We start from the raw sequence: 19,466 nt of genomic DNA on the forward strand, positions 1-19,466 counted from the left end.
TTAAAAAAGGGAAAAAAAACAAAAAAAAAAAAAAAGAAAAAAGAGGAGAAAATGGACAAAAAGTTGCCCCTGTTGTTGCCACCCCCATCCTGCATTGTGGTTCCTGGAGAAGCTGGGCAGGCCACGGCCTCACAGTGTGGAAAAGGAATGAAACCCCCCCAGCCCAGCCCCTTTCCAAAAAAAGAGAATAAAAGAGAACAAAAAAAAGAGACCAGAACGGGAATTAATGAAACTGGGGGGTTGTGTTTGTGGGGGAGGGGAAAGATGGGGGGAGGGGACTCCCCTGTGGGGACATCTGGGGACACAGGGGGTCCCTGGTCCCTGTGGGGCTGCAGGAGGGGAGGGGGAAGCTGTGGCTCATCCAGCAGGGGAATTGTCCCAAATTTCCACAGGGACAGAGGTGGCACAGGGCTCCTAGTCCTGCTGGGGATGTGGGTGATTCACTGTGGGGACACCAACTCTGGGGACAGGTCACTGGCCACCACTGCTGGGGACATTTCACTGCAGCCTGGGACATTTCAGCATGGCCATGAACCCTGGTGAGACCTCAGTGTGGCCACCTGGGGACCCTCCAGGAACCTGTCACCACCTCCGGGGACACCTTATGGGCTCACCACAGAGCAGCCACCAGCCTCAGGGACATGTCACAGTGGGCACCATCTCCATGGCCACCAAGGATATGTCACTGCCATGGCCACAGCTTTGGGGACCCCTCACCATTGTGCTTATCAGCGTTTGGGACACTCTTATCAACACCAGTGCTTGGGGACACTGCACCATGGCTGTGTCACTGCCACCAGCTCTGGGGACACCTCAGTACAGATGCTACATCCAGGGATCAGCTCCAGGGATGTGTCACAGCCCCGGGACATCTCCAGGGACAGGCCACCACCTCCCACCTGTGTCCTGCTAAGCCCTGGGGGTCACCTGGAGGTGTGGAGGGTGCCACTGTCACCACAGTGATGTCCCCACCTCCCAGCTGGGGGCAGCAGGGATCCCCAGGTCACACAGAATGTCCCCACTGCCCTCAGGATGTCCCACCACCCTCGGTGGCATTGGACACATCCCTTAGTTTAGAACAGAAATTTGGAGGTCGGAAGTGAAGAAAACTGGGAGAGTCCCAGGTTTGATTTTTTTTTTTCAGTGTTTATTAAAAACAAAAACAAAAAACAGGAAAGGGGGGGTGGGACCATGTGTGGTTTTTTTTCAATTTTTTTTTTTTTTCCTTTTCTTTTCTTAAAAAGATCGTGCTGGCTGAGGGGGGGAGTGGGGGGGTCCTTACCTGCCTGGGGGGGGACCCCCACCACTGTCCTCTGCTTGGGCGCCCCCAAACCCAGCCCAGAGTGTGGGGGGTGTGTGTGAACGGGGGGTGACGCCTCCTCCGCGCCCCCCACCCCTCCCTGACCCCTTTTGGGGGGTGTCCAAACCTCCCTGTGGGGGCCCCAATCCCAGCTGGGGGAGGGAGCACACGTTAAGGCAACAACCGTCCTGCTTGGCTCTGCTCACCTGGGGGGGACACGGGGGGACACGTGGGGACCCCCCCTCCCTGCTGGAGAAGGGGGGGGGTGTGACCCCCCAAAGCTGGGTGAGGGGTGGGGGGGCTCTAGAGCTACGGGCTATTTACACCCCCCGGGGGGGCAGGGGGGGCGGGGTGTGCTCACAAGTGTCTCCCCCCCTTTGCCCCCTCCCCGGGGCCGCATTGGGGGGGTCAGGGGTCCCCTGGGGGGAGTTGGGGTCCCGTGCCCCCCCCCTCAGGAGTCCTTGAGCATGTTGATGCGGGCGTAGATCTTGAGGGCAGGGCCCAGCTTGATGTTCATGGTGCTCATGAGATGATCCTCCTTGAGCAGCAGCAGCGCCTGCCCGTCGATCTCCTGCGTCCTGAACTCCTCGGCGATCTCCTGGCAGCCTGTGGGGAGGGGCAGCGTCAGCAAAGCCTCTCACAGCCCCCAAAAATACACCCAGGGGCTTCTCTGGGCTCCAATCCCCCTCACAGCCCCCCAAAATACACTGAAAATACACTCAGGGGCTTCTCTGGGCTTGAATCCCCCTCATAATCCCCAAAAACACAATCAGGGGCTTCTCTGGGCTTGAATCCCCCTCACAGCCCCCAAAAATACACCCAGGGGCTTCTCTGGGCTCCAATCCCCCTCACAGCCCCCCAGAATACACCCAGGGGCTTCTCTGGGCTTGAATCCCCCTCACAGCCTCCAAAAATACACCCAGGGACTTCTCCGGGCTTGAATCTCCCTTATAGCCCTCAAAAATACACCAAGGAGCTTCTCAGGGCTTGAATCCCCCTCATAATCCCCAAAAATACACCCAGGGGCTTTCTCTGTGCTTGAATCCTCCTCACAGACCCCAAAAATACACTCAGGGGCTTGAATCCCCCAAAAAATCTCATTTAGGAAGCCGTATGTAAATGGCTTCCTCCAATTATCCTTTAGGTTTATTTGTAAGTAAATACAAATAAACCTGCCCCTGCCCTCCCAATATTAATGGGTTTGTGAGTAGATTCCATCCCCACTAAAAATATTTATGGGGTTATCTGTGAGTAAATCACCCCCCATAAATATATTTATGGGATTGTGTGTGTGTAAATCCTACTCTAAAATATGGCGTTCTCTGTGAATAAATCTCTCCCCAAATCCCCAATTTTGGGGTTATCCTTGAGTAGATCAACACATCCTGAGGAACTCAAATCCTCCCAAAACCACAGCGCTGAGTATCTGTGGGTAGATCCCAGCCCATCCCAGGACATTCCTCAACCTTGAGCAGATTCCCCCATCAACACATCCTGAGGGACACGAATCTTCCCAAAACCGCAGCGCTGGGTGTTTCTGGGTAGATCCCCGTCCATCCCAGGGCATTCCTCACCCGGCAGCGAGCGGATGAACTCGTAGACGTCCTCCACGTTCCACTTGCTGGGCTCGCTGGGCAGGAAGCGGTGGCCGAGGCCGGGCAGGTCGCGCTCGGGCAGCTCCATGTCCCGCAGCTCCAGCTCCCGCTCCCCCTGCCGGCGCCGCGACGTGGAGGAGCTGGCCGAGATGGGCGACAGCGGCTCCTCGTAGCTGGAGTTGTCCGAGCAGCGGCTGGAATCCTCCTGGCTGTGGTTGAGCTGCAACGACGCCGTCACCGACCCCGCTGGGACAGACCCCGGGGGCTGCGGGGGCAGTGCTGGCCTCAGCACCGGCCCCGTGTCACCAAAACTCGGGGACAAACCCCAGCCTCAGACCTGCCCCGTGTCACCAACATTCAGGGACAAACCCCAGCCTCAGCACCCACCCCACGTTCCCAAAACTCAGGGACAAACCCCAGGCTCGGCATCTGCCCTGTGTCACCAGAATTCTGGGACAAACCCCAGGCTCGGCATCTGCCCCGTGCCACCAAACTCAGGGACAAACCCCAGCCTCAGTGCCCACCCCATTCCCAAAACTCAGGGACAAACCCCAGCCTCAGCACCGGCCCCGTGTCACCAAAACTCGGGGACAAACCCCAGCCTCAGCACCTGCCCCGTGTCACCAACATTCAGGGACAAACCCCAGCCTCAGCACCCACCCTGTGCTCCCAAAATTTAGGGACAAGCCCCAGGCTGAGCACCTGCCCCATGTCACCAAAATTCAGGGACAAATCCCAGCCTCAGTGCCCACCTTGTGTTCCCAAAATTTAGGGACAAACCCCAGCCTAAGTGCCCACCCCGTGTTCCCAAAAACTCAGGGACAAACCCACCCCATGTCCCCCCAGCTGAGGGCAAAACCCGGCCTCAGTGCCCACCCTGTGCCCCCAAAGCCAGGGACAACCCAAGGCTCGGAGCCCACCCAAAACTGGGGACAAATGCCAGCCCCAAGGCCAAACCCTGCCCTCAGTGGCCAGCCCGTGTCCCCTCACCTGTTTCTTGCTGTCCTTGCTCAGGGGGGGCAGGGTCCCCTTGCAGCTGCGGCGCCGCCCGTGGGGGGGCCCCCCCGGTTTCTGCAGTTTGCTGCGGTCGGGGTGGAACAGCCCCACCCTCTTGGTGCAGCCCACGTTGTACCTGCACAGAGCCGGGGCATGAGGGGTCCCCACCCCACTGGGGGAACTCTGGGAGTACCTCTACCCCCCCCAAAGAAGAGGGGAAGGGTGGATTTTGGGGTTACCACAACCCCAAGCAGGCCGATTTTGGGGTTACCCCTCCCATGCTAAATGGATTTTCAGGTTACCTTTACTCTGGCAGGTGATTTCTGGGGCTACCTCCACTCTTGTCAAGTGGATTTTGGGGTACCTCTACTCCACTGAAGAGGGTCTAGATGAGTTTTGGGGTTACATCTGCTGTGTCAGGTGGGTTTTGGGGTTGCCTCTACCCTGGCTGAGTGAATTTTGGGGCTACCTCTATCCAGCTGAGGAGGGGGCTTGGGTGGATTTTGGGGTCACCTTTACCCTGCCATGGAGGAACAGCATGGATTTTGAGGTTACCTGTACCCCAGCAAGGAGGGGTTGGGTGGGTTTTGGGGTTACCCCTACCCCAGCAAGCAGGGGTTGAGTGGGTTTTGGGGTTGGGTGGGTTTTGGGGTTACCTCTGCCCCAGCAAGGAGGGTTGGGTGGGTTTTGGGGTCACCTCTACTCCAGCAAGGAGGTGTTGGGTGCGTTTTGGGGTTACCCCTACCCCACCAAGCAGGGCTTGAGTGGGTTTTGGGGTTGGGTGGGTTTTGGGGTTACCTCCACCCCAGCATGACAGGTTGGGTGGGTTTGGGGGTTACCTCTATGCAGCAAGGAGGGATTGGGTGGGTTTTAGGGGTTATTTCTACCCTAACAAGGAGGGGTTGGGTGGGTTTTGGGGTTGGGTGGGTTTTGGGGTTACCTCTTGGCACAGGCCATGGAGCAGAAGCGCTTGGAGCGCTTGAACTTGTAGGCGAAGTCAACGCGGCCGCAGAGCTCACACTTCAACTTGGGGGGGTTCCCCTCCTCTTTGGATTCTGGGGGGCGTGGAGGGACACCCAGAGAGAGAAACCAGCCAGCTCAGCCAGGGGGGCACTCGGGGGGATCCCAGGGGGGCACTCGGGGGGATCCCGGGGTTCAGGGGGGCCCCAGGGCCCGGGCGCTACCTTGCAGGTACGGCTCCTCCATGTCCGAGTCGGTGGTGGTGGTGTTGTCCTGTGCTGGCAGCTTGTCCGGCAGCAGCTCCTGTGCATACTGCTTGTGCAGGGCCCCCACCAGCAGCGAGGAGCGGCCCACCTGTGCAACACACCTGGCTGCACCTGTGCCCCAGGGAGCCCTGAGTGTGCCCACGGGGCTGGCACGGCCCATCCCAACCCCTCACACCCAGGGATGGGGTAAGGACAGGTACCAGGGACAGCTCTGCACCTCCCTGGGTGACAAGGGTGGGGATTTGGGGTCCAGCTGTTCTTGGAGTGACCCATTCCCAACCCCTCAAATCCAGGAACAAGGATAAGGAGAGGAGGGTACATTACCAGGAATAATTCTACCCCTTCCTGGCTGCTGAAGTGCTCAATAACACAGGCAAAGGTTTGGGGGTTCATCATTGCCCACTCCCAATCCCCAAATCCCAATCCCAATCTCTCAGCGCCAGGTATGACACTGGAACAGCTCTGTCTCTTCCCAGATGATGGAAATGCTCAATAAGATGGGTGAGGATTTGGGGGCTCAGGATTGGGCATCCCATTCCCAACCCCACCTTCCCAATCCCTGAGCGCCAGGTATGTTACTGGAACAGTTCTGTCTCTTCCTCAATGCTCAATAATATGGGTGAGGATTTGGGGGTTCATAATTGGGCATCCCATTCCCAGCCCCCCAAATCCCAACCCCACCTTCCCTAATCCCTCAGGTCCAGGAATGTTACTGGAACAGCTCGGTCTCTCCCTCAATGCTCAATAAGATGGGTGAGGATTTGGGGGCTCATGATTGTCCGGGCATCCCATTCCCAATCCCTCTTCCCAATTTCCCACATCCAGGAGCAAAGACAGGTGCAGGGGATTACAGGTGCATTACTGGGAATGGCTCAGCCCCTTCCTGCACAATAAGGAACTCATAAACGTGAAGATTTGGGGATTCACAGAGGTGTGGATGCCCCATTCCCAAACCCCGAAGCAAGGACAGGGAGAGAGGAACCCATCACCAGGAATGGCTCTGCCCCTTCCTGGACAGTGAATTACAGAATAAATCTGGGGGTTCACAATGGTCTGGGTGCCTCATTCCCAACCCCCCAAATCCAGAATCACCCTCCCACACACACAGATTAGGGATAAGGATATGGATGGGTGGATACGTTACCAGAACAGCTCAGTCCCTTCTTGAATGATGAAAAACTCAACAATGTGGGGGAAGATTTGGGGGTTCGCAAAGGCCTGGATGCCCATCCCAACATCCCTCTGTCCCAGAAAGGGGGATAGGAGGGGGAGATACCATACCAGGAACATTTTCCCTCTTTTCTTAGTCATGAAGCCCTCAACACATGGGTGGAGGATTTTGGGTGGAGGGGATCATGATTATTTGGATGCCCCATTCCCAAAACCCCAAATTCAAGGATAAGGATGCACAGAGAGATATACATTACTGGGAATGGTCCTGAATTCAGGGATGAGGATACACAGAGATCTACATTACTGGGAATGGTTCTGCCCCTTCCTGGATGACGTCCTCGATGAAATGGGTGAGAATTTGGGGCTTCAGGGTGCTGGGTGCTCCATTCCCAACCTCCCAAATCCAAGGCAGGGACATTGGGATACATTACCGGAAAGGGCTCAACCCCTTCCCGAATGACAAAACACTCGGTAACGGGATAAACCACAGGGATAAACCACGGAGTGCACCGGGAGCAGCTCAGCCCCTTCCCGAATGACGAAACACTCGGTAACGGGATAAACCACAGGGATAAACCACGGAGAGCACCGGGAGCAGCTCAGCCCGTTCCCAAATGACGAAACACTCGGTAACGGGATAAACCACGGGGATAAACCACGGAGTGCACCGGGAGCAGCTCAGCCTGTTCCCGAATGACGAAGCAGGGATGGATTTGGGGGTTCAGGCCTGACCGTGTGCCCCATTCCCCCCGCCCCAAAGGCCAGTCCCGGCCCCGGTAGATCGGGATACGTTACCGGGAAGGGCTCGGCGCCCTCCTGGATGACGAAGCCCTCGATGACGTGCGTGAGGATCTGGGGTTTCACGATGGCCTGGGGCGGTTTGTTCTCACCATTGTGGGGGGCGGCGCCGGCGACGGTGGCGGCAGCGCTGCCGGAGCCCGAGGTCATCCCGGGAATGCGGGGCTGCGCATGGAGGCGCTCGGGGGGCTCTGGGGACAGCGGGGCACACGCGGTGAGCGGTGAGGGGCGGGCGCTGACGCCGCCGCTGACGCGGGGCCGCGATTTCCATACAGCTGGAACGGGGAGCAGCTGCTGCCGCTCCCAGCGCCGCCCAGCCGGCCCCGGGGGGTGCCAAAGGGGGGAAAGGGCCCCCAAAATACCCGCGGGGCTCCGGGCACAGCCGCAGAGCGCGGAGGGAGCGGGGCAGCCCCGGCGCGGCGCTGGGAGGCACCGGCCAGGCCGCGGCTGCCCCGGCGGGGTTCGGCGTGCGGCGGAAAGCCCCGATGTGCCCCAGAAAGGCCCCAACAGGGCTCGATCCGACCCGGAAAGCGCCGATCTGCCCCAGCACAGCCCCGGAGAAGCCCGAACCACCCCTCAGGCCGCGGCACATCCCGGTACCGCCGGGCAGGGCCCGATCTGCGCCCGTGAGATGTCAGCACAGCCCCGCGGGGCCCACTGGCCCCGGCCCAGCCCGCCCGGCCCCGCTCCTCTCCAGGCCGCCCCGGGCCGCGCAGGCCCCGGCACCCCCATCACCTTTGTCCGGCGGCGGCGGCGGCTCCCGCTGCCCCCGCCCCTCCCTCGCCCGGGCCGCGGGGCCGGACCGGGGCCGGGGGCGGATGCGGAAGTGAGGTCAGAGCCGCCGCCGCCGCCGCCCCGGGCCGGGCCTGGCCGCCGCGGTCGGCGCTCACTCACCGGGCGCTCAGCGGGTCGGGGGGGCCATGGCGGGGGGCCCGGGCCGGGGCTGCGGCGGGAGCGGCGCCGGGAGCGGGGCCAGGGCCGAGCGGGGACAAAGGCGGCGGCGGGGGCGGAGCCTGCCGCGGACACGCCCCCCCGCGCCTATTGGCGGACGCTGCCGCCGCGCGCGCCCGGAGCCTCGGACACGCCCTCCCAACAAAGGCTCCGCCTCCCGCGCCCCCGCCATGGGGGGCGGAGCCTCGCGCCACAAGAGGCGGGACTGCACGGGCGTGGCCACGCCCCCACAGCGGTTGCACCCCCACGCAGCCGGGGCGGAGCCTTCAGATATGGCCACGCCTCCCCAGCCCGCGCGCCACTGCCGCGCCTACAGAAAGGGGCGTGGCCATAGCCCCGCCCCTCGGGGGCGCTCTGTGCGTGAGCGTGGCGCGCGTGCGCCCCCTAGCGGCAGCGGCGGGCGCCGCACCCGGTCCGCAGCCCCGGGCTCAGCGAGCGCCCCTCAGCGCTGCCCGAGCTCCCCTCAGGGCTCCCGCAGCCCTGCCCGAGCTCCCGCAGCGCTGCCCGGCCTCACCGGCCCTGCTGCATGCGGGCTCGGGGTGCAGCACCCCGCGAGTGGGTGCCCGTGGGAGCGGGGCGGGCGCTTACCGTGCGTGAGGGGCCGCTCGCCCTCGGGGGTGTCGGGGCCCGGGGGGGCGGCGGGCGGCGAGAGGGCGGGGGGCTGCGGCGGGGCGGCAGGCGGGCTCTCGGCGCTCCTCGGCACGGGCAGCGGGTCCCGGCGGGCGCCCTCGGGGACGCCGAGGGACGGCTGTGGCGGCAGGGACACGCGTGGGGCAGGGTCAGGTGTGCACACACATGGGCAGGGTCAGGTGTGCACACGCACGTGCGGGGCTCGGGGCAGGTGTGTATGGCACAGGGACATGCACCTGCACGACTGGAGGGTGCACACTGTGCATGGGTCACACAAGCATGTGCCTGGAGTGGGCATGCACATGCAAACACGTGTGTCACACTCGGGCACGTGTGTCCAGACACACCTGATCTGCATTTGCACATGTGTGCGAGGAGCCTGTACACACCCCCACAAACACACATGTGCACGGGGCTGACACGAGTGACACAGACATGCACAGGCCACACAGACATGGGTCAAGCACAGGTGCACACACACACCAGGCAAGCACATCTGCACTCGTGTGAGCACACATGCAGGGAGCAGACACATGCACATATGCACACATGCACGTGCATGCATCTGGCAAAGCTGTGCACACACACGTGTGTGGGTCCAGGACACACATATGAGATCAAACACATGCACACACACACGGATCAGCCACATGTTCCCCATGTCACAGCACCAGGTACACATGGCCACCAAAGTGCCATGGATGGGGCAAAGCTGTGCACAGGTGTGCATGGAGCAGGCACACACATGCAGCGTGGCCCAAGCACGCACACCTGCACACTGGTGTGACAGCTGGGCCCCCATGCACATTTCAGGAACACACATGTGTGCAGGGACTGCGCACTTGCACACCCACACGCGTGTGCACACAGCTGACACCCAGCACCCCCCACTCCCACTCCCGTGTCCCCATTCCTCCTTCCCTCCCCCCACCAAAGGCCTTGGGGGCCCCTCACTGTGAGGGTTTGGGGGGAGGCTTTGGGGAATGTGTGGGGACCCCTCCTGATGAAGGTTTGGGGGCCCCTCCTGATGAAGGTTTGGGGGGATGTTTGGGGGTCCCTCCTGATGAAGGTTTGGCGGAGATGTGGGGGCCCCTCCTGATGAAGGTTTGGGGGTCCCTCCTGATGCAGGTTTGGAGGGGATGTGTGGGGGCCCCTCACTGTGAAGGTTTGGGGGGAGGCTTGTGAAGGCTTTGGGGGTTGTGTGGGGGCCCCTGATGATGAAGGTTTGGGGGGAGATGTGGGGGCCCCTCACCGTGGGGCCAGCAGGCTGCAGCTGCAGGATGACAGCCGAGGCGTGCTGGAACTTGCGGGGGGCAGCGTGGCAGCCGGGGTGCCCGTTGGGGGGGCCGCCCTCGCCCCCCGCCCCCTGGGGCACCCCTGCTTTGGGCTGGGGGCCCGGGCCGGGGCTGGCAGGGGGCAGGGGCTGGAGCTGGGGGGTGCTGGGGGGGCCCGAGGGAGGCTGCCCACGGGGGCCCAGCTGCTGCTGCTGCTGCTGGATGACGAACTGCTGCTGCTGCGGCTGCTGCTGCGGCTGCATTGGCTTCGGCGGCTGCTGCAGGAACTGGGGGGGCTGCAGCGGGGCATAGGCTGTGGGGACAGCAATGGGGACAGAGATGCCCCTGAGCACCAGCACCTCAGCCCCACGGGACCCACGCCCAGCAGGCTGCTGCTCACTCTGTCTGCTCCCTCTGGTGCCCTCGGACAATCAGCTCTGCCAGCTCCTGCTGCTCATGTGGGAAGCTGCACTCAGGGGTCCCCAATTTTGGGAGCCATGGCAGTGCAGCACCCCAGGCTCCAGCACTCCATGGAGTCCCCTGGCTCACACCCTGACTGCCCCAGCCCCCTGGGATGCTATGGGTGCTGAGACCCTCCCGAGCAGGGCCCAGTGAGGGGACGGAGGTCCCAAACACAGACAGTGACAGCTGCAGGACACACCAGCGTGGGCCACCGCTGGTGTCAGAGCGAACAGCCCGTGACTCCCCAGCACCCCGGGGTGCCTCCCCCCGGAGCAGCCCCTTACCTGGGGTGACGAGCGGGTGGGTGGCAGCGGGGGCGGCGCTGCGGGCCAGGCCATGGGCGCGGCCCTCGTGCCCCTCGGCCTTTTTGAGGTGCTCGGCGGGGGGCTCGGGCGGGGGCCCCCGGGGGGGGCCAGCCCGGGGAGGGGCACCCCCGGGGGGCTTCATGGCCAGGGCAGGGAGGTGGGGGCCGGCGGGGCGCAGGGCCAGGCTGTGCACCTGCAACGGCAGCGGGTCAGGGGTGCCGGGGCAGGCTCGGGGGGCTGCCAGGGGTGGGGACACTCACCTGAGGGGTGCTGGGTGGTGGGGCAGGTGGCGCGGCCGGCGGAGGGGCCGGCGCGGGGCTCTCGGGCCGGACAGCGCTGACGGGGCCCGTGGGTGTGAAGATGAGCTGGGGACAGGGAGAGTGGGTGCACGGCTCACCGTGTCAGGGGTGGCACACCCTGTGTGTGTCCCTCCTCTGTGTCCCTACAGGGTGGCACATGGGTATCTCTCTATCTATGTAGGGTAGGAACAGGCATGCCCAGTGTGGGGGAGGGCACTCTATAGGGTGCCAACGTCCCCCCAAAGGCAAAGAGCACCTGCTTGGGTACCCCCAATGGAGCTCTGGGTGCCCTGTGGGGTCTGGGCACCCCCTGTGGGATGGGGTTCACCCTATATGGGGCCCGGGTTCCCTCAGCTGAGTGAAGGCATCTCACAAAGTCTACACACCCCACAGCAGGGTGACAGGCACCCTGTGGGGTCCTTGGACCCCCAGGAGGGTGGGGGGCACCCCATAGACTCTGAGCACCCTATGGATTCCCCATGTGTCCCAGGCATGCCATGCAATGAGCACCCCTCCAGTGCCACAGCATGGCCATGTGCCCTTTGTGGGTCCCGTCACCCCACAAAAGGATGATGGGCACCCCAATGGTCCTGGGTGCAGCCCCACCCTTACCATCTGTGCCCGCAGGTACATCTGGGCCTGGCTGGCGGTGAGGGCGGGCGAGGCAGTGTTGCCCAGCAGCACGGCCTGCTGAGCGATGCCCGACGCGCCAGGCCCCACGCTCTGCGCCCGGTTCAGCAGCTGCGCCGCCGCCGGCGACGTCGCCAGGTTGATCTGCAACGGGCACCAGGACAAGGTCGGGGTGCTGGCACGGCTGGGCACGGTGGGTGGGTGGGTGCCCAGAGGCCGAGGGACTCACCGTGGGCTGCTGTGCCGGGGCGGGCTGGGTGCCGTTGCCCCCCGAGGAGCTGCTTTGCCGGTTCGCCGCCAGGCTCGCCTTGGGGGAGAGCCGAGGGTGAGGGTTGTGCCAGCCCCGAGCCACCCCCCGTGCCCACGGGGTGCCCGTACCTGCTGCACAGCGGCCAGGCTCTGGAGCTGGGCGCTGGTGAGGTGCTGCTGCTGGAGCGCGGCCGTCTGCAGCATGAGGTGCTGCTGCTGAGCCGCGTACATCTGCTGCAGGTACTGCGCCGCCGTGTTGGGCTGCCGGTGCAGCGCCTGCTGGATCACCTTTGGGGAGGAAATGTGGCCACCACCCCCCCGGTGCCCCCCAGCCCCCGGGTGCCCCCAGCCCCGTACCTGCACGGTCTGGCGGTCGGGGATGCCGCTGTAGACGGAGATCTGGGGCCCGGCGGGGCGCGCGGCCGCGCTGCTGGCGGGCGCCGGGGCCGCGCTGCCGGCGCTGCTGGCGGGAGCTGGGGCCGGGAGCTGCTCATTCTCCATGGCGGGGCCGGGCCGGGATGGTGGAACGGGGTCAGACTAGAGCTGGGGAGGAGAACACAGTGAGGGGAACCATCGTGCCCGGGGGCTGGAAGCACAGAGGAGGAGGAGGAAGAATGATGGGACACCCTGTGGCTCATCATCCTCCACTAAAGTAAGGTCAGTGCCCCAGGGAAAATGGGGAAAGGGAGCATGGACAGAACAGAGGAAGGAAAGGACAGGAGGGATGGACAGAGGGAAGGCTGGAAGGCAGAGAGATGGAGGGGAGGAGGTAGGGATGGACAGAAGGATGGCCTGGAGGAAGAGAGGGATGAAGGGATAGACAGGAAAGGAAATGAGGAATGGAGGGAAGTAGGAAAGAGATGGATGGGGAGAAGGAAATGAGGGAAGGAGAGGAAGGAAAGGGAGAAACCAAGGGAGTCATGGAACTAGGAAAGGGATGAAGGATGGAAGGACAGAGAGAAGGATAAACAGGAGAAGAAAAAGGGATGGACAAATGGAAGGATGGATGGGCAGAAAGGAACATAGAGGGGAGGAGGCAGGATGGACATAAGGACAGACAGAAGTAAGTAAGGAAGAAGAGACAAGAAGGACAGGAAACACAAAAGGAAAGAGAGGTCAAGGACGGAAGGCAAGGACAAGGAGGGGTCAAGGATGGAAGGAAGGACGGACAAGAGGACAGACAGAATAAATGACAGACAGAATGACAGCTCTGAGAACAGAAGGAAGGAATGATGGATGGATAGAAAGATGGACAAAATGAGGCAAGGATCCGAGGATGGAAGGAAATGCTGAAAAAAAGCAGGAAAGTGAGGGACCAAGGGATGGAGGGAAGAACAGAGCAGACAGGAGGGAACAGATGGAAAGACACAAAAGGGAGGAAGGGGTGGAAGAAAGGCTGGATGGACACAGCAGAGGGATGCAGGGATGCAAGGAGGAACGGACAGAGGAAATGGATGAGGGATGAATGGATGGCAGGAGGGGGATGGACAGCATGATAGGACAGGAGGAGGATGGGGATAGTGCTGTGGGGGCCAGAGAGGGGGGTTTGTGGGTGCCACCTCTGTCACCACAGCCACTGTGGTGGCCATGACACTCCATGGCCACCCACGGCCACCACTCTCCACCTGTGTCACCCATTTAAGCCCCTGCAGTGCCACCACAGCGGGACCAGGGACAACAGTGTGGGACACTGCAGATTATGGACAGCAGCCACTGAGGGTGGCCTTGGTCACCATGCCAAACATGGCCCCACCAGGCCATGCCAGCCTGGCACAGGAGGGACGTGGCAGCAGTGATGTCCTGGCCTTGTCCCCTGAGATGCCACTGTGCCAGCACAGGGTGGGACAGCCACGTGTCCATGTGGCCTGTGACACTGCCCACCCCCAGCTCTGCATCCATGGCACGCTCAGAATCAGCTGGAGAGGCTCTGGGCACCTTTTCCCACCCAACAGCCACAGACCTGCTTGTCCTGCTCTGGTGGCATGGAGGTGACATGGGGTCACTGCAGTGACTGACACAGAGGGATCACACCAGGCCCACCTGGACTCAATCCCCCAAGGGTGGGCAAAGCCCCCACAGCTCCCACTCACTGTGGGTCCACCCCTGTCCTCCCCCACCAGGGAATCTGGGGTGTCACATGGGGTCACCTCACTTTTGACCCACAGGTCAAACCCCCACACCATTCCACCCACCCAAAATAACAAAAAAAGGGAAGATTTTGAGTAGTGCTGGCACCCATTGGGGTGGGGGAACATGGGGGGTCCCACAGCCAGGACAAGAAGAGCGGGAATTGCCTGAGCTGAGCCCAAAATGGGGGGACACACGATGAGGGGGTAGGGAATGGGGACACAGAGAGGTTGTGGGGGAATATGGGATTAGAGGGGGAAGATGGGACAGTGAGCAGCAGCATGGAGCAATATGGGGGGAATAATATGGGGGTTTGGAATAATATGGGGGTTCAGATTAAGGGGGGATGCAAGGAGCTGGTGAGGGGTGGGATATGGTGGGAAGGTGGGATAGAAAAGAGAGGGGTCAGATAAAAGAGCAGGGATTGGAAAATGTTGATAGGGTGGGAATAATACTAAGAGGAAGCAAAAGCAGAGGAGGGGTGGAAAATAATGGGAAAAAGGGGAAAACACTAATGACAGGGTTGGATAGAAGTGAGGGAGGTCAGATATTACACTGAGGGGTCAGAGGTAACAGCAAGCACTGGAATATGATTGATAAAATAATAATAAAGGGTGCAGGACAGGGAGCAGCAGGATATGACATAGGGAATGATAAGGGGGTGCAGAATAAGAGAGGGGATGCAAGATCCTGGTGGGTGGAAAACACCAGTGGGGTGGGATAGAAAAGAAAACAGAGTCAGGTTTAATAAAAGGGGAGTCAAATAAAACAGCAGGGACTGGAACATGATGGTGGGGAGTGGGAATAATACTAACGGTGCAAAATCAGAAAAGGGGGTGGAAGATGGGGAGTGGGATATGATGGCAAGGGGGTCAGACATAGTATAGGGGGCCAGAGATAACACAGCGGAACTGGAATATGATGGTGGGCGGTGGGCAATAATAACAGTAATAATAATAATAACAAGGGAGTCCAGAACCAGAGGAGGGGGCGCAGGAGAAGGGGAAGGAGGGGAGACACGGATGGGGTGGGAAATGGGGGCTCCACGGGGGGCGGGGAGCGTCGGGGACCACGGCCCCGGCTGGGGAAACTGAGGCACGGCGGGTGCGCATGCGCGGCCCCCCCTCCCCTCAGCCAGCCCCCCCCTCCCCGGCCCAGACAAAGCCGCCGGGGCCCGGTAGCGGCGGCACGCGCGGTACCTGCGGGCCGGGCCGGGCGAGGCGGAGGCGGCGGGCGGGCTGTGCCATGGCCCGGGGGGCGCCGGGGGGTCCCGGAGCGGGGGTTGCGGGGATCCCGGGGGTCCCGGCGGGGCCGGGCCGGGCCCGCTCCCTCCTCCCTCCCTCAGGCGGCGGCGCGGCGGCGGCGCGAGGCCATCGCTCATTTGCATTCCTGCGCGCGTCACGTGGCGCCGCCCGGCCAATCGCCGCCCCGCCCGCCCCGCGCGCCCCGCCCACCGCGCCCCGCGCGCCCGCTGCTCGCGCTCGCCATGGCAACCCCGGAGGGAGGGCGGGGGGAGCGGGGTCGCCATGGCAACGGGGAGAGGAGGGGGCGCGGATGGGCCCGAGGGGAGCGGGCCGGGGCCGGGACCGGCGGGGCTCGGCAGCGGGGAACCACGGAGATCCGCTCGGCCGTGCTTCCAGGAGCCATCCCGGGGCTGCCCCGGGTCAGGCCCGGCGGGGCGCTGCGGCCTGGGGATGCTGGCGGCGGTCCCTGCTGTCACCGGGGGTCGTCCGGGGTCACCCGGAGGATGCTGAGAGCCGGGTCGGGCGACAAGACGCAGCGTGGAGTTGGTGGCAGCCGTCGCCGCTGTCGCATGGGGTCGCTCGAGTCAGCCCGGCGCTGCCCCGGGCGGGATGCGGCAGCCTGGGCACGGTGGCACCGGTCCCCGCCGCCACCGGGGTCACCCGGGGATGCTGAGGGCACACACCGATCAGTGCCACCCGTGCCCGGTGCTTCCTGCGGGGATGCTGAGGGCACACACCGGCCGGTGCCGCCCGTGCCCGGTGTTCCCTGCGGTCACCCGGGGTTGCTGAGGGCACACACCGATCAGTGCCACCCGTGCCCGGTGTTTCCCGGGGCCGCTCCGGGTGGGCAGCACCGGCCCCGGAGCCGTCGGGATTGGCATTCCCGGAGGTCATTACCGGGTCGTTACCGATGGCTGCAGCGGGGAGGGGGTGGCACCGATCCCCGGTGCTTCCCGTGTTATCCCGGGCATGCTCAGGGTCGGCACCGCCAGGAGAGGGTGGCACCGGTGCCGGTGCCCTCGTGGGTCACTCGTGGCCACCAAAGCCCCCACGAGCTGGGGTCCGTCCCCGCCTAGGACACTCGGGGTGTCCCCAGCCCAGCTGGCCATGCAAGGACAGGATCTGCTCCCGGCACCGGGAACACCGGGAGGGGGATATGGGGGGACATTGCCCTGTGTGCCATGCTGGGGACACTGAGGGGGACATGGGGTGACATTGCCCTGTGTGCCATGCTGGGGACACCGAGGGGATATGGGGTGACATTGCCCCGTGTGCCATGCTGGGGACACTGAGGGGGACATGGGGTGACATTGCCCTGTGTGCCATGCTGGGGACACTGAGGGGGACATGGGGTGACATTGCCCTGTGTGCCATGCTGGGGACACTGAGGGGGACATGGGGTGACATTGCCCTGTGTGCCATGCTGGGGACACTGAGGGGATATGGGGTGACATTGCCCTGTGTGCCATGCTGGGGACACCGAGGGGATATGGGGTGACATTGCCCCGTGTGCCATGCTGGGGACACTGAGGGGGACATGGAGGTACACTGAGCAGTCAGAGGGGACTCTGAGTCCTATTAGGGGGCTGTGAGGGGGCTCTGTGGCAGACTGGGGGGCTGTAAGGGCTAAGGAGAGGTGGGGGGCCATAGGGGGCACTGAGGTGGGGGGAACCCCAGGGAAGCGTACTGGGAGCACTGGGAGGGGTCAGGGGGGCACTCAGGGGCTGCACTGGGGGGCCATGGCGACACTGGGGGGCTGTGACGGTACTGGGGGGATTATTGGGGGATATTGGGGTGCTGGGGGGATATGGGGGTACTGTAGGGACCTATGGGGGCACCGAGAGGACTTATGGGGCCACTGGGGGGCAATGGGTGCTATGGGGGCACTGGGTGGTCTATTGGGGGACATGGGGGTCATGTGGGGATATGGGGGCACTCTGGGGTTATGGGGGAACTGGGGGGAGCTATGGGGGCACTGAGTACAGTTATGGGGCCACTGGGTGGGCCATAGGGGCACTGGGGGGCTATGGGGGGGATATAGGGTGGGGATATGGGGGTAATGTGGGGATATGGGGGTACTGAAGGGAGCTATGGGGGCATCGAGTGCTGTTATGGGGGCACTGGGGGGCTATGGGGGCACTGGGTGGGCTATTGGGGAATCTGGGGTTACTCTGGGGATATGGGGGTAATGTGGGATATGGGGGAGCTATGGGGGCACCGAGTGCAGTTATGGGGCCACTGGGGGGCTATAGGGGCACTAGGGGACTACAGGGGTGCGGGGGGCTCTGGGGGGGCCCTGGGGGGGCTCTGGGGCCCGTCCCGACCCCTCGGGGGCTGCGCGGCCGCTGCCGCGAGGAGGCGCCGGGGCTCCTCCCGGTCCCTCCGGCCCCGCTTTCCCTCTTTACCCCTGGTTCCCCTCGGATTTCCTTCCAGATTTCTCTCCTTTCCCCCATTTGCCCTTTTCCCCCTCTATTTCACCCTGCTTTTTCGCTGTCTCCCCCGTTTCTCCTGTTTCTCTCTGTTGCCCCCAGCTTCATCTCTTTTCCCCCCTTTCCCCCGTTTTTCCTGTTTTCTCCCATTTTTCCTTCCTATCAGCCCCCTTTCCTCCTTTCCCTTGTTTTTCCTCTGTTTTTCCTGCTTTTTTTCTCCCTTCCACCCCTTTCCTCGTTTTTTAATTTTCCTCTTTTCCTGCTTCACCCCTCTTCTACCCCTTTATCCCCTGCCCCCTTTTTTCATTTTCCTCCACTTTTCCGTGTTTTTCCTCTCTTCCTCCCCATTTTCCTGCCTTTATTCCCCTTCCCCACGTTTTACTTCCAGGTTTCCCATCTTCCCCCCTCTCCCTTGCTTTTCCCATTTCCCCAATTTTCCTTCATTTCCCCCCTCTTTTCCTCTCTCCCTCAACTGTCTTCTCCCTTTCCCCCTCCGTTTTCCCCCTTTTCCCTCATTCCCCCACTATTTTCCCTATTTTCCCTTTCCCCCCCTCTTTGTTTTCTTCCCCCCCCCCTTTTTTCCCCTTTTTTCCCTTTTTCTGCCCCAGATCCCACCCCACCACCCACAACCACCTCAGACCAGCGCATGGCCCCAAATCCTGCCCTTTCCAACCCAAAAAAGCCACATCTGGTGACTCTGGGACAGAGCTTGGGAGCCACCGTGGTTGGAGGCCACGGGCTACTGGCATCCCTCATCCTGGAGCTGAGGCTTCCTTTGGGGTGGGATGGATCCCAGTTTCACATTCCCCTGGATGGGCTGGATCCCCCTTTCACATTCCTTTGGGATGGGATGGATACCAGTTTGACATTCCCCCTCAGTGGATCCCCATTTCACATTCCCCCTGGATGAGATGGATCCTGTTTCACATTCTCCCTGTATGGATCCTCATTTCCCATTCCCCTTTTATGGGATGGATCCCCATTGCATATTCCCCTTTTATGGGATGGATCCCCATTTCACATTCTCGCTGGATGGGATGGATCCCTGTTTCACATTCCTTTGGATGGACTGGATCCCCATTTCACATTCCCCCAGGATGGATCCCCATTTCATATTCGCCCTGGATGGATCCCTGTTTCCCGTTCCCCTGGATGGGATGGATCCCCATTTCACATTCCCCCTGGATATATCCCAGTTTCACATTCCCCCAGGATGGATCCTCATTTCCCATTCCCCTGGATGGGCTGGATCCCTGTTTCACATTCCCCCTGTATGGATCCCCATTTCACATTCCTTTGGGATGGATCCCTGTTTCACATTGCCCCTGGATGGGATGGATCCCTATTTCACATTCCCCTGGATGGATCCCTGTTTCACGTTCCCCCAGGATGGATCCCCGTTTTCCATTCCCCCTGGATGGGCTTGATCCCCTTTTCCCATTCCCCAGAATGGGATGGATCCCCATTTCATATTCCCCTGGATGGGATGGATTCCCATTTCCCATTCCCCTGGATAGGCTGGATCCTCATTTCCCATTCCCCTGGATGGATCCCTGTTTCACATTCCCCTGGATGGATCCCTGTTTCACATCCCCCAGAATGGGCTGGATCCTTGTTTCACATTCCCCCTGGATGAGATGGATCTGGATGGGATGAATCCCCATTTCCCATTCCCCCTGGATGGGCTGGATCCTCATTTCACATTCCCCCTGGATAGATCCCAGTTTCACATTCCCCCAGGATGGATCCTCATTTCACATTCCCCTGGATAGGATGGA

General features: G+C 61.9%; 1 protein-coding gene across 2 annotated transcripts; it reads right to left on the reverse strand.

Annotated features, from left to right (window-relative positions):
- Positions 1 to 1,458: 1,458 nt before the first annotated feature.
- Positions 1,459 to 12,404, reverse strand: PHC2 (polyhomeotic homolog 2). 2 transcript variants are annotated; one of them, XM_054291908.1, is made up of 14 exons: positions 12,246 to 12,404; positions 12,018 to 12,176; positions 11,869 to 11,946; positions 11,622 to 11,783; positions 10,971 to 11,075; positions 10,690 to 10,903; positions 9,922 to 10,256; positions 8,628 to 8,787; positions 7,086 to 7,279; positions 5,076 to 5,205; positions 4,832 to 4,946; positions 3,886 to 4,027; positions 2,875 to 3,160; positions 1,459 to 1,906 (listed from the first exon to the last, which is right to left on the reverse strand). In XM_054291908.1, exons 1-14 carry the CDS (start codon positions 12,387 to 12,389, stop codon positions 1,752 to 1,754), a joined length of 2,379 nt encoding a protein of 792 aa, XP_054147883.1. In that variant the 5' UTR covers positions 12,390 to 12,404; the 3' UTR covers positions 1,459 to 1,751. The 2 variants fall into 2 exon arrangements, with proteins under 2 accessions (XP_054147883.1, XP_054147882.1); XM_054291907.1 differs by lacking the exons at positions 8,628 to 8,787; positions 9,922 to 10,256; positions 10,690 to 10,903; ... (3 more) ...; positions 12,018 to 12,176; positions 12,246 to 12,404 and adding an exon at positions 7,824 to 7,890.
- Positions 12,405 to 19,466: the final 7,062 nt, after the last annotated feature.

Source organism: Melozone crissalis, unplaced genomic scaffold (genome assembly GCF_028551555.1).
Source record: "Melozone crissalis strain CALT ecotype California unplaced genomic scaffold, PUWL_Pcris_2 ptg000107l_1, whole genome shotgun sequence".
NCBI classification, from domain to species: Eukaryota; Metazoa; Chordata; class Aves; order Passeriformes; family Passerellidae; genus Melozone; species Melozone crissalis.

Bases quoted from the DNA above. Each gene is read 5' to 3' on its own strand.
- PHC2 (XM_054291908.1), bottom strand. From the start codon at position 12,389: ATGGAGAATGAGCAGCTCCCGGCCCCAGCTCCCGCCAGCAGCGCCGGC. The intron at 10,904-10,970 runs GTGAGTGTCCCC...CTGCCGTTGCAG, and splicing joins CACCACCCAGCACCCCTCAG to GTGCACAGCCTGGCCCTGCG. The intron at 5,206-7,085 runs GTAACGTATCCC...TGTGTTGCACAG, and splicing joins AGGGCGCCGAGCCCTTCCCG to GTGGGCCGCTCCTCGCTGCT.